The sequence below is a fragment of the Lynx canadensis genome, chromosome B4, assembly GCF_007474595.2.
Source record: "Lynx canadensis isolate LIC74 chromosome B4, mLynCan4.pri.v2, whole genome shotgun sequence".
Classification (NCBI taxonomy): domain Eukaryota; kingdom Metazoa; phylum Chordata; class Mammalia; order Carnivora; family Felidae; genus Lynx; species Lynx canadensis.
In genome coordinates this window covers 40,578,651-40,593,062 of record NC_044309.1, presented here as the reverse complement: position 1 = coordinate 40,593,062, position 14,412 = coordinate 40,578,651, and the positions used below count along the sequence as shown (strand labels likewise).

Genomic DNA, 14,412 nt, shown 5'->3' with positions numbered 1-14,412 from the left:
CCTTGCCCAACCATTTCCTTTCCTTCTCTAAGTCCTTCCTGGAAGTCAGTATACTATGGAGGTGAAGAGCTAGAATCTCAAGTTAGCCCCACTGGATTTGAATCTTGTCTCTGCTTTCTTACTAGCCATGTGAGTAATCTTTTAGTCGCATGTGGCTAATCTTTTTTTATATAAGTGTCTTCATCTGTAACTGGTGGGTAATAGCATACTACCTCATAGAGTTGTGAGGACTGAAAAATAAGACATTATTTAGAATCTCTTAGAACAGAGCTTGGCAAACAATCAGTCCTCAATAAATTTCAGTCACTATGGCATCTGTTGTTATCCTGGCAAGAGCAATGGACATGGAGGGGTCAGATGACAAGGGATCAAGCTCTTGCTTTGCTCTGCACTAGCCATGTGACATTGGACAAGTCTATCTATCCAGAGAGTTTTAGTTTTCTCACCTGGAAAAGATATTGTGAGAATTTAAAGTGGGGCCGTACAAACAATCAAGACAAGAGCACTAGGGCAGTTTATGTTTGTTATGTCTTATGTGCCTCCTGCCTTCTCTGTTCCTCGCTCTTCTTCCAGAGGTGGGCAGTGTGAAGTGGAGGGGAAGGCAAGACGAGCACACCCATGAGGAAGCAGCTAACAGTATCACATGGTCATGGAAAATAGGATCTGTAGTGATGTCCCTTCTTTCATTCCCCATGTTGGTAATTTGTGTTTTATCTTTCACCTTCTTGATTAGTCTGACTGAACATTTATCACTTTTATGGGTCCTGTCAAACAACCAGCTTTTGGTTTCATTGACTTTCTCTATTGATTTTCTGCTTTCTTCCTCACTGACCTCTGGTCCCTGCTTTATTATTTATTTTCTTCTTCTTGCTTTGGATTGAATTTGTTCTTCTTTTTCTAGTTGAAGTGCAAGCTTAGATGATTTTGATTCAAAGATTTCTTATGTTAATACAAGTATTAATTGGTATAAATTGCGAAGTATTTCTGTAACAGCGTCCCACAATTTTTGATATGTTGTGTTTTCCTTTTCACTCAATTGAAAATACCTTCTAATTCCCTTTATTTCTTCTTTGTCCCTTCTTTGGGTTATTTAGAAGGGTGCTGTTTAATTTCCAAGTATTTGTGGTTATTTTCAGATATCTTTCTGCTGTTGACAAAAATCAACTAAACTAAAAAGTTTAACTTAATTGTGGTCAGGGAATAAAATTTTCATTACTTCAATCCTTTTAAATTTGTTGGATTAGCCTTAAGACTCAGAATATGGACTATCTTGGTGAATGTGTATTGAAACGAATGTATTTTCTGCTGCTTAGTGGACTGTCAAGTTAGTGTGTAGTGACATCTATATTCTTACTGATTTTATGTCTGGTTTTCTCTCCATTACTTGAGAGAGAAGTGTTAACATCTCCAATTTATACTTGAAAATTTGTCGATTCATCCTTTTAGTTCTATTGGTTTTTATTGTATGTATTTTGATGTATGCAGCTGATGTATGCATTTTACTGTATGCATTTAGGATTATTAGGCCTTCTTAATGAATTGACCACATTATCATTAATTGATGCCCCTCTTTATCCCAAGTAATGTTTTTTTTTCTGAAGTCTTCTTTATGTGTCCCAGCTTCCTTTTGATTCATGTTTGCATGGTATGTCTTTTTTCATTTACTTTTTCTTCTATATATGCCTTTATAATTAAAGTAGGTTTCTTATACATTTACATTTAGTGTTATTATTAATGTATCTATATTTTAAAATTACCATATTACCATCTTTGTTTTTTATTTGTTTTGTCTGTAGTTTATTTCTGTTTTTCTTCTTTTCATGCCTTCTTTGCAAATGAATATATTTTATGATTTCATTTCATCTCCCATTTTGGCCTATTAATTATACCTATCCTAAAAATTTAGTGGTTTCTCCAGGGTTTACCAGAATACATCTTTAATTTATCACATTCTACCTTAAAATAATATTATACCATTTCACTGATGATGAGTGATGTTGAGCATCTTTTCATGTGTCTGTTGGCATCTGGATGTCTTCTTTGGAAAAGTGTCTATTCATGTATTCTGCCCATTTCTTTACTGGATTATTTGATTTTTGGGTGTTGAGTTTGCTAAGTTCTTTATGGATTTTGGATACCAACCCTTTATCTGATATGTCGTTTGCAAATATCTTCTCCCATTCCGTCAGTTGCCTTTTAATTTTGTTGATTGTTTCCTTTGTAGTACAGAAGCCTTTTATCTTGATGAAGTCCCAGTAGTTCAGTTTGCTTTTATTTCCCTTGCCTTTAGAGATGTGTTGAGCAAGAAATTGCTGTGGCTGAGGTGAAAGAAGTTGTTGCCTGTTTTCTCCTTTACAGTTTTGATGGTTTCCTGTCTCACATTTAGGTTTTTCATCCATTTGGAGTTTATTTTTGTGTATGGCATAAGAAAGTGATCCAGTTTCATTCTTCTGCATGTTGCTCTCCAGTTCTCCCAGCACCATTTGCTAAAGAGACCGTCTTTTTTCCATTGCATACTCTTTCCTGCTTTGTCAAAGATTAGTTGGCCATACATTTGTGGATCCAATTCTGGGTTCTCTATTCTATTACATTGATCTATGCGTCTGTTCTTGTGCCAGTACTGTACTGTCTTGATGATTACAGCTTTGTAGCTAAAATTAACAACTCAGGAAACAACAGATGTTGGTGAGGATGTGGACAAATGGGAACCCTCTTGCACTGTTGGAGGGAATGCAAACTGGTGTAGTCACTCTGGAAAACAGTGTGGAGGTTCCTCAAAAAATTAAAAATAGAGCTACCCTACAACCCAGCAATAGTGCTAGTAGGAATTTATCAAAGGATACAGGAGTGCTGATTCATAGGGGCATATGTACCCCAATGTTTATAGCAGCACTATCAACAATAGCCAAATTATGGAAAGAGCCCAAATGTCCATCAACTGATGAATGGATAAAGAAGATGTGGTTTATCATCAAATCCCTAGAGGAGAAAGCAGGAAAAGACCTCTCTGACCTCAGCCGTAGCAATCTCTTACTCAACACATCCCCAAAGGCAAGGGAATTAAAAGCAAAAATGAATTACTGGGACCTTATGAAGATAAAAAGCTTCCGCACAGCAAAGGAAACAACCAACAAAACTAAAAGGCAACCAACGGAATGGGAAAAGATATTTGCAAATGACATATCGGACAAAGGGCTAGTATCCAAAATCTATAAAGAGCTCACCAAACTCCACACCCGAAAAACAAATAACCCAGTGAAGAAATGGGCAGAAAACATGAATAAACACTTCTCTAAAGAAGACATCCGGATGGCCAACAGGCACATGAAAAGATGCTCAACGTCGCTCCTTATCAGGGAAATACAAATCAAAACCACACTCAGATATCACCTCACGCCAGTCAGAGTGACTAAAATGAACAAAACAGGAGACTATGGATGCTGGAGAGGATGTGGAGAAACGGGAACCCTTTTGCACTGTTGGTGGGAATGCAAATTGGTGCAGCCACTCTGGAAACAGTGTGGAGGTTCCTCAGAAAATTAAAAGTAGACCTACCCTATGACCCAGCAATAGCACTGCTAGGAATTTACCCAAGGGATACAGGAGTACTGATGCATAGGGGCACTTGTACCCCAATGTTTATAGCAGCACTCTCAACAATAGCCAAATTATGGAAAGAGCCTAAATGTCCATCATCTGATGAATGGATAAAGAAATTGTGGTTTATATACACAATGGAGTACTACAGGGCAATGAGAAAGAACGAAATATGGCCCTTTGTAGCAATGTGGATGGAACTGGAGAGTGTGATGCTAAGTGAAATAAGCCATACAGAGAAAGACAGATACCATATGTTTTCACTCTTAGGTGGATCCTGAGAAACTTAACAGAAACCCATGGGGGAGGGGAAGGAAAAAAAAAAAGAGGTTAGAGTGGGAGAGAGCCAAAGCATAAGAGACTCTTAAAAACTGAGAACAAACTGAGGGTTGATGGGGGGGTGGGAGGGAGGGGAGGGTGGGTGATGGGTATTGAGGAGGGCACCTTTTGGAATGAGCACTGGGTGTTGTATGGAAACCATTTTGACAATAAATTTCATATATTGAAAAAAAAAGATGTGGTTTATATATACAATGGAATATTACTTGACAATGAGAAAGAATGAAATCCTGCCATTTGTGGCAAAGTGGATGGAACTGGAGGATATTATGCTAAGTGACATAAGTTAGTCAGAGAAAGACAGATCTCACATGTTTTCACTCATATGTGGAACTTCAGAAACGTAACGGAAGACCATGGGGGAAGGGAAGGGGAAAAAATAGTTTCAAACATAGAGGGATGCAAACCATAAGAGACTCTTGAATGCAGAGAACAAACTGAGGGTTGATGGTGGTGGGGGGAACAGGTGATAGTCATTGAGGAGGGCACTTGTTGGGATGAGCACTGGGTGTTGTATAGAAGTGATGAATCACGGGTATCTACCCCCAAAACCAGGAGCACACTGTGTACACTGTATGTTAGCTAACTTGACAATAAATTTTAAAAAAGTAATAATATTATACCCTTTCAAACACAGGGTATGGGCCTTCCAACAGTATATCTTGGTTTCTTCTCTCCTGTCTTTTGTGCTATTATTATCCTATTCCTACATACGTTATAAACTCCATAAGACATTATCACTATTTTTGCTTGATATCAGTGTTTCTCTGCCTTTATTCCATTATTGCTACATGAAATTTTAATACCATGTATATACTATGTATCTGCTTATGTACTGTGGCCCTTTGGAGACCTAAAAACCACCTGAAAGCTACCTAAGATAGTTTTGGCTTCCAAAGAACTAGTTTTATCCCCCATGGAAGCACTATGTCACATAATATTCTGTATTCTGCTTTGACTGTTTTTTTTTTTTAATTTCCATATTTTAAGGTTGACACTCTATTCTTCTGGCTTGCATAGTTTCTGCCAAGAAATTGACTGTAAATCTTATCTTTGTTCCTTTGCATGTAATACCCTCCCCACCTCACCCTCACCCTCACCCCAGCTTAATTAAAGATTTTCTATCTTTGTTTTTCAGAAGTTTGATTATGATATTGTCTAGCTATGTGGGTTTCTGTTTTTGTTTTTATATTTATTCTGCTTGGGGTTCTCTGGAGTTCTTGGATCTGTGTTTTATTGTTTTCGATTAATTTTGGAAAATTTTTTTAGCCATAATCCATTCAAGTGTTTCTTCTGTCTCTTTCTCTTTATCTTTCTGGGACTTCAGTTACATATGATAGACCCTAGGATATTATCCTATGGCTCTTGATTGCTATATTTTTCCTCTTTTCTTTCTCTTTGTGTCTTAGTTTGGATAATATTTGTTGACTTATATTCAGAATTATTCATTTTTTCCTAAGCTGTGTTTAGTCTCCTGCTAAGGCACTCTAATAAAGATGTTTCTCATATCTGATATCCATTATTGCTTTTTTTTTCCTCTAGCAATTCCATTTTGCATTTTTGTATTTTCGTCTCTCTATGGGAGTTCCCAATTTTCTCATGCATGTTGCCTATCTTTTGCATTAGATTCTTCCTTAAAAAATGAATTATAATTACTTTAAAGTCCCTAATAATTCTGGCGTCTAGAGCAACTTTGGTTTTGTTGATTTCCTAATTTCTTGACAGTGAGTGTTTAATTTTTTATGTAACTCAGGATTTTTTTTTTATTGAATTTTCTGAACATTGTGTATGAAAGGACATAGAAACTGAGGTAAGTGGTATTTACACCTAGAAATGGACTTGGGGCACCTGGGTTGCTCAGTCGGTTAAACAGCTGACTCCTGATTTCAGTTCAGGCCATGATCTCATGGTTTGTGAGATCTAGCCCCATGTCGGACTCTGTGGTGACAGCATGGAGACTTGCTTGGGACTCTCCTTCACTCTCTCTGCTCTTCCCCCGCCTGTGTGCTCTTGCGTGCTCTCTGTCTCTCTATTTCTCTCTCAAAAAAATAAATAAACCTAAAAGAAATAAGAAAAACTGAAATGGGCTTATACCTCTTCTGTCATGAGGGTAGCAGAGTCAACCTAGTCAGAGGTTGGGCATGGCTTGGATTTTGTTGTTGTGAGAGTCATCTGCAGCATACGACAGGCTTCACATTCCTTTAGCAGTGGGATGCTATTACCATGTGCTTCACGTGGGCCCTGGAAGTGCTGACAGTTTGTCCTCATTGTCCCCTTTCCACCGTCAGCTGTCAGCAGTCCTTTGCCGCAGAGGGGTCTCTCTCCTGCCCCTCCCTCACTGCAGACTGCTGATCCTTGTCACTCAGTGATTTGAATAAGAGATGGTCCTGGGAGATGGTGTGCTTTCATGCCTCTCTGCAACTAAGGAGGCCCTTTCCAGTTTCTGACCTTGCCTGTTACCGTCGTCCTGAGTACCGAGTGGCGGTCCTTGGCTAGGATCTTATGAGTGAGCGCAAAGCCCTCTTGTGTCCAGAGCTGCCATTTTTTTCTAACATGTCATGCTAACCTATACTCAACCTTTAAGGTTTAAAAAATTTTATCTATTTCTTTGTGCCCACTTTTATGGTGTCTGCCTTTTCTTCCCATGCTCTGCCAAATCTGAAAGTGTTCACATGTCCCATCTTTCCTGGGAGGGGCTTGTCGTTGTTGTTTTTGCTTTTGTTTTTTCAATTCAGTTCACACGATTACCTTGCAGCTTCCACTCCCTGATGGAAACTTCAAGGGAAGTTTGATGTCACAGATTATCCAGATTTCTCTTGCTGTTAGGGTGGAAGCCCCATTTCCTCGCAGTCAGCACCTCTGGTAGTAGAGAAATAGATTCTGTTCTCTGTTGTTGTTCTTTCGTTCTCACATCAAAGACTGGGCTGCCCTCCCTTGTCCCTCCTGAGTTTTATGTCAGAGGCTCTCAAGAAGTAAAATCTACTTGTAGTTTTCTCATCAGGTATCCATAACCAATATTTGTTTAAAGGAAAAAAAATCCCTTTTTAGAGACTTGGTGTGATAATTTACTACATTCCTGAATGGGGATCAAAAAGATAATGGCTGGTTAATTTTATCTTTAAAAGGATTTTTTTAATGAAAATAATTCATTAACAAAGTAGTTTAAAAATGCAGAATGATAAGGGGTGCCTGGGTGGCTCAGTCGGTTAAGCGTCAGACTTCGGCTCAGGTCATGATCTCACAGTTTGTGGGTTCGAGCCCCACGTTGGGCTCTGTGCTGACAGCTCGGAGCCTGGAGCCTGCTTCGGATTCTGTGTCTCCCTCTCTCTCTCTTCCCCCACTCATGCTCTGTCTCTCAAAAAATGAATAAATGTGTGTGTGATTCCAAGGGAACGTAATTCATATCAGAAGAGACCCGTTGATCTTTGTGCCGAGGTCCCTGTTTCGCTATCTAACTTCCATCTCTTTTCCTTTATGCCAACCCATTGTCAGGTTTAGAACAAACAGAAATGTGGAATGTATATGGTGTTCTTACTATGTGTTGCGATTTTCTTTCTTTTACAGAAAGTATTTTGGAGAAAAAATTGGACTGTATTTTGCCTGGCTGGGATTATATACATCATTCCTCATCCCATCTTCTGTAATCGGGGTGATCGTGTTTCTTTATGGATGTGCAACAATCGAAGAAGATATTCCCAGGTGAGACGGTGTTAAAGAAGAGGGCTCAGTTCCCACATGGCAGTAGTTTGGCGATTCATCCCAGTTGCGAGTACATTTCACACGCTTCTTTCCAAAGTCCTTACCCTCTATTCTCTCCTCCCCTTACCACACATGCAACTTCCCTCCAGAGACAGATCTGGGAACTACAGAGTCTGGGAATGGCTTCAGAGCTGTGCTGGGGTGGCTCCCTTTCTCTCCTACTTAAGCTCTTCTCCAGGGCCTAAGTCTGATATGGGCAAATGAATTATACCTGATGAAAAAAAATCATGCCTGAGAAATGCGTTTCCCCCTCAACTTCGTGACTTATTCTTTTCTCTGGTTTTCTATAAAGACCCAAGTCAGGAGATGTTGAGTGGTGTTGGGTGGCGATTGCATGTTTATATGGTCAAACACTGTGAGGCTGACCATGGAAGCAGGCAGTTCTGGAAAGGAGGGCTCAGCCTCTGGTTCAGGAAGTTGGAAACTTCAGGTGATAGGCCCCATGGTGAGGCTCTTGGACAGCCAAAGATAGAATAAAGGCTGGTCCTTCTGGTGAAAAGAGAGACTACAAAGAATATAAGCACTTAAAAATAGCATCCTTTAGGATGGACAGCATTACGTATTAGCTGTAGGACTGGGTAGTTCACTCCCTGAGTCTTCCTTCCCTTGGCTGTAAATGGTGGTAATAACTCGTACCTCGTGATGTTGTTGTGAGGATTCAAGGAGACAATGTTTGGCACATAGTAGAATATTAATAAATAGTTGTTGAAAGGGTCAACGTCTGTGGAAATAAAGTACAAGCGACACGAGAGACACTTATATTTCAAATTTAAATCTCTTGCCATCTGCAGCACTGTCCTTGAAAAGCGAAGCATAGTTAGTGGGTTAGTGTATTTTAATACTTTTTCAGTTGCAAGTGATAGACGTGCAACATGAAGTAGCTGAAGCAAAAAAAACCACAACAACAACAAAACGAATTTATCATAAGGGTTCTGGGGTGTGTCGGGGGAACCTAGTGGCAGGCATGTGGCTAGCCGAAGAGACAATGGAAATAGGGACTCCTGTTTATCTCCTGTCTCTGGTTCTTTCTCATATTTGTTTCACTACAGATTTTCTCCATTGGATGTAAACAGTCCTACTAATAGCTCATGGGTGTTACAACTTAGAGCTTTCTACTTGATTGGTCCTGAATGAAAAGGGCCTGTTGGCTCACTTTGGGTTAGGCGGAGGGCCCTGGGCCAGCAATCGTGGCTGTGGGCCGGGATCACGCTGTACCAGCAGGATGTTTCCTCAGTAGCCAGGTGGATGAGGACACCGGGCAGACTGTGGGTGTCTACTGTAGTTGGAGGAAGTAGTGGCTATTCTGGAGGAAGGGCCAAGAGCTGTGCTCCTTTGAGGAAAAGGTTTCACCAATGGCAGGAACCAGGTAGCTCTTCTTTCCACCATGTCTGTCTATAGGAATGGTCTTGTAAACTAGAGAAGCTGGAATAGGCATTGCCCGTGGTTAGAATAAAGCAAAATACCTTGAGATAAGAGACAAGGGTTTGGATATTTTTGTGTGTAAAACTCCAGGACCAACTGTCTGGCGTTATTGACTGGGAGTTCTGGGACCTTTGTCACACGAGATACATAGCAGAGGTTCTGCTTTCTTCAGGCCATGGAGCACAAGGGGAGAATGGATACTTACTGGATGCCTACCTTGTGCCAGGCATGGTGCTGGGTGGTTTTCATGTATTAGTTTTTTTGATCCTGTAGAGATCAATGGTTGTAAACTGTTACTATTTTCATCTGATGCTAAGTATGGTCACCTAACTTGTCCAACTTCAACAACTAATAATTGTCAGGGTTGCAGTTTGACCTCTGCTGCCTCCTGCTCCCATCTTTGCTTTTTCCGCTAAGATGTGAAGTCCCCCAGAGGGCTTATATCTTCCTTGGTAGCCAAGTAGCTTCAGCTGGCCTTGCCTGGTGCTTTCTCAGGAAACATGGCTCCCATGTTTCCCTTTACTGAGTTTGATCCCTAGAGAGCTGGGCCTCAGATTGATCCAAACTGGAAAACTCCATACTGTGCATAGAGAGCCGATGCCAGTGTAGGAGAAGGGGGTGGGCATCAGCGTCCTGGTTAATGTTGGGTTTTAGAACCTTTGCCCTGGTTGCCCATCTGGGAATACATGAGACAGTGACCATTTTAGCTGGAAATTATCATGGTCTACACATGCTGAAAAATATATATCTATACACATGTGCTTGTATATATGCAGGTATATAGTCATGTAAAAGATCATTGTTATCACTGCAGGTGTATCTTATTACCTGTAAGAGTGTGTAATGTTTCAGAAACTATGTATAACAACCCACTAGTGGATTAAAGAATCAGTTGAATGGCTATGTTTTAAGTGAACCAGAAAAAGACAGGATAGAGTAGAGTGAAATATAATATTAGTATTCATCATAAGAAGGAAGTATAGGTATTGTTTTATGAGATTTTATTTAGTTATCTAAGTATGTTTATAGGGGAGAGAGTGTGTATTTGTATACTGGAATCTGATTAAAAGATTTTTTTTTTAAACTGTAGGTCACAGTCCAAAAGTTTGAAATTGACTGTTATAAAATTGAAATTTTGGTTGTTGGTGGGGTGTGATAAATAAGGAAGATGTAAATGATAACAAATTATGAAGAATTTTTTAAAAGAACTGCTCTTTAATCATAATTGTGTATCCATCAGAAATCCAAGCTCTTTGGGCTTGATGAAAACTCATGAAATACCACTCTCGATCAACAAAAGGATAGTCTTTAAGTCCCAATACTGAATCTAAACAAATTCATACTCTTCTGAGATCTGTGTCTGTCAGCTACTCCTAAGCATGATTAAAAACTTGCAGAAGTAATTCCTGGGATTACTTTAGAGTATTTTGACATTAAGCCTGGAATTTATTATCTATGTATCATTAAAAAATGTTTTATTTTGAAAACATTATAGATTAATAGGAAGATAGTACAAAGGACCCACTGTATCCTTCATCCTGTTCCCCCCACTGGTTGTGTCTCATGTAACTATAGTATAATATCAAAAGCAGAAAATTTACATTATGTGGAACTTTGAATGGTACCTTTTATCACCCACAACTTTGATATGTGAGATACAAATATCACTTATGAGTAATAAATGGTTCCATATGTACATGACTTGTCTATAGTACTTTACTAACCAAGGGATTGATTCCATTTATTAGGCATTTGCTTACATGCGTAGGAAAGACTGGGACATTTAAAAAAAAAAATCTGATTGATCTAAACCATGTTAAAAAAAATGGTTACTTTAGGTCTGAGTCCTTAATAGCAATGTTGTGTCTGAATTTCTTGAATAAATGCTGTATTGCACCTCTTCCCTTCATGCTAGCACAGCCCTGTATCACCTAATTTGTGAGCAATGAGTTACTACTGATTAAGAACACCACTCACCTTGGGGTCCTGGTTCATCTGATTGCCAGACCATTTATCAGCCCTTTTATGCTTTCTAGAGAAAATGATAGATTGAAGAAATATGAGTTATAGCCACATTTGCATCTAACAAGAAATCTGTGGATTATGCAGCTGGTGAATAACCCAGATGTGATTTCAGTTCTAGCGAGCTTCCCTCATCTTTCTAGTTGTCTTTTTAGTTTGTCTAGAGAGACGGCCTCTCTCAGAGAATACGAAGTCATTTTAATATCCTCCTGAGGCAGAATTTCTCTAGAATTCTGTTCAAATTCCTTGCATCCGACAGACAAAACAACCCAATACCTATAAAGCATTCTGACTTCAAATTTAAATGATTTGAGAAGTCTCCATGTTACAATGGCTGCCATTTTGTACAAATGATTGGTGACACAGCACTTAAGTTTCAAAGTGCTTTGCACCAAGCTAGTTGCTGACACTGTGTTCATTCCTGACCTTTTTTTTAAAAGCATTGACCGGGTTTGGTTAGAATTGGGTTGACTAGGATTATCCCTCCCCCAAGTCTATGTGTAAAAAAAAAAAAAAAAATCCCAAACAACAAAGTGACGTCCCTGACACACATACTTAAGGACAGCACTGAGGAACTTATATGTTCTCAAACATGGCTTAAAAGCACAGCTTTTTACTCTAATTTATACAGACTAACAGTTTTCTGTGTGAATCTGTTTTCTAAGAGGGTAGTCTCATCTCTGAAAATAACAACTCCTCAGTGATACAGCGGACATTTGTCTGACCCAGAAGACTTAGAATAAACCTTGCTCTCCAGTTACCAATAAGAATTTACCCAAGTGTGGGGTATCTGGGTGACTCAGTCGGTTAAGTGTCTGACTTCGGCTCAGGTCATGATCTCATGGCTTGTGAGTTTGAGCCCCATGTCGGGCTCTGTGCTGACACCTCAAAGCCTGGAGCCTGCTTCGGATTCTGTGTCTCCTCTCTCTGCTCTTCCCCTGCTCGCACTCTGTCTCTGTCTCTCTCTCTCAAAAGTAAACAAACATTACAAAAAAAGAAAACTTAAAAAAAAACAGAATGTGCCCAAGTAAAACCTGCATGGCTAAACTTACTATTAAGATATTATTTAATATTGTCTATGTGAGTGACTCACTCCTATTGACACTTGCCAATGGACAGCTTCACAGCGAGTCAATGGAGGAATGAGGATTTATTCAGAGACTTAGAGTTTCCATTCTCTCACACAGAAGGCCTTTCCTTGTTGTGGGCTTAATGGCTCATTAAAAACAAGCCTGAAAGCTGGGACTTGACAGACTGTGACAGCCCTCAGGGAAATCCTTCAACTTCTTCATGGAAGGGAGCTGGATCCAGGCATCCCTTGACTTCCAGGTTTCATTTAAGCACTTGATTTAGCACACAGGATGCCAGCCAGCTCACTGTGGCAATGGCCTCCCTCTTGTCAGCCGTACTCTATAGTGCCCTCTGCTGCCTCTTTCCAGAGGAAACACAGCTGTGGTTTTTAGTGTAGTACCTCCTACCTCGCTAAGACTGTGTCTCCAGCTGCTCTCTGAGAACAGCCAATGCTTCATTTTCATGAAATCTCGAGTTCTCCACCCTTTTCCCCCAAACAATGAGTTTAACCATCTACCCATTCCCCCTAGGGAAATATTACACACCAGAGTGATGAGTTCATTCATTTTCCTACCAATATGTAGTGTGGAAGGACACTGGGGAAGCCAATTAGGGCTGGTAGTTCTTTGGTTCTTATTTGCAAGCATTCATATGAGCCTGAATTTATTGGATCTAGCTAATCACCTAAAGAGTGAATGGAATTTCAACTATATTCATTAGTCCATTAAATAGAATGGACAGCTTAGAATATAACCAATGGTTATTTGACTCGTGTTTCTCTCTACAAGTATCATAGAATCTAGACTTTGGAAGAATTTACCTTATTCTTGCATTCTCCCTAATCCCATTTCATGTTTTTTTTTAAATAATTTTTTAAGTTTATTTATTTATTTTAAGAGAGAGAGAGAGAGGGAAAGAGAGAGAGGGAGAGAGAGAACAAGTGGGGCAGGGGCAGAGAGAAAGGGAGAAAGAATCCCAGGCAGGCTCCATGCTGACACAGTGCAGAGCCTGATGTGGGGCTTGAACTCACGAACCACGAGATCATGAACAGAGCCGACATCAAGAGTTGGATGCTTCACTGACTGAGGCATCCCCCATTTCATAGTTTTGATCATTCTTATTATGCTGAGGGTATTAATCCCCATTCTACAAATGGGCGTGCAGCTGATGCACTTAGAAAGAGACTTCCAACCCAGCTCTGACTCCATTCTTCTTCCCGTGGCTTCTTTAGAAAGAAGTAAGAGCTTGTGTTGATCCAGCCAGACTCTTGGTTTGCTTCTCCCAATGACCAGTCCCACACCTGTTTGGGGCAGCCATCAGGGTTTAAGAAGATAACCTGGGCTTGATATGATGGTGGTGGAATCGGACTTCAGGCAGGTGCTGGATTCAGAGTCATCGGTGCTCCCCACCAACCTCATAGATGCAGCACATTTTGAGGGGACTTTATAAGGCATCACTCAGTGTACAACATCTCTGACAGATGCTCACTAATTAGGACACTCCTAGTGACAGGGGGATCCGCACCTCAGAAGTGGCCCATCCGTTTCTTTGACAAAATGCAGAAGTAAAACTCTCATGGCAAAGAATCCAATTCCAGCATCTCTAACACACCTCACCTATGGAGTTTATAAGCTTAGCCATGGATTTGGAAGTGGGAGATGTTTTCAGGGTGATTTGCTTGGGGTGGGTCCTCCTTGACTTCCACTTGACCCAGCAGCCTCTCTCAACTGCAGCAAAGAGATGTGTGACCAGCAGAATGCCTTCACCATGTGTCCCCTGTGTGACAAGTCCTGTGATTACTGGAACCTCAGCTCAGCCTGTGGTACAGCAAAGGCGAGCCACCTGTTTGACAACCCTGCCACCGTCTTCTTCTCCATCTTCATGGCTCTGTGGGGTAAGTGGTCACCATGAGCCTTGCTTATATTGGTGATATCTTTAAGTGGTTACAGTGACCATGCTCTGAAGCCCATACCCTTTGATTTATGTCCTTTAGTATTTAATACTTATACCTCAATAAGTATTTTAGGGACAGTAGCTTTCTCTCTTAGACATGTGAATAGACCTAGGAGTACCCTCCACGGCTTTATATATATTTTAAAAGCATATAGGATGTTAATCTTGTTTTAATCTCACATATGATCTATTCAGAATTTGAACCAATGCATGTTTGAAAACCCCTAGCACACCTGTAAGGTGCTCCAG

At 40.2% G+C, this 14,412-nt stretch overlaps 1 protein-coding gene across 1 annotated transcript in view; it reads left to right on the top strand.

Moving 5' to 3' along the window:
* Window positions 1-14,412, top strand: part of ANO2 (anoctamin 2) — a 321,672-nt gene that overhangs the window by 150,941 nt on the left and 156,319 nt on the right. Inside the window, exons 11-12 of the mRNA XM_032593765.1 lie at window positions 7,501-7,635; window positions 13,944-14,104. Coding sequence (XP_032449656.1) covers window positions 7,501-7,635; window positions 13,944-14,104 — 296 coding nt within the window. The remainder of the gene's footprint in view (window positions 1-7,500; window positions 7,636-13,943; window positions 14,105-14,412) is intronic.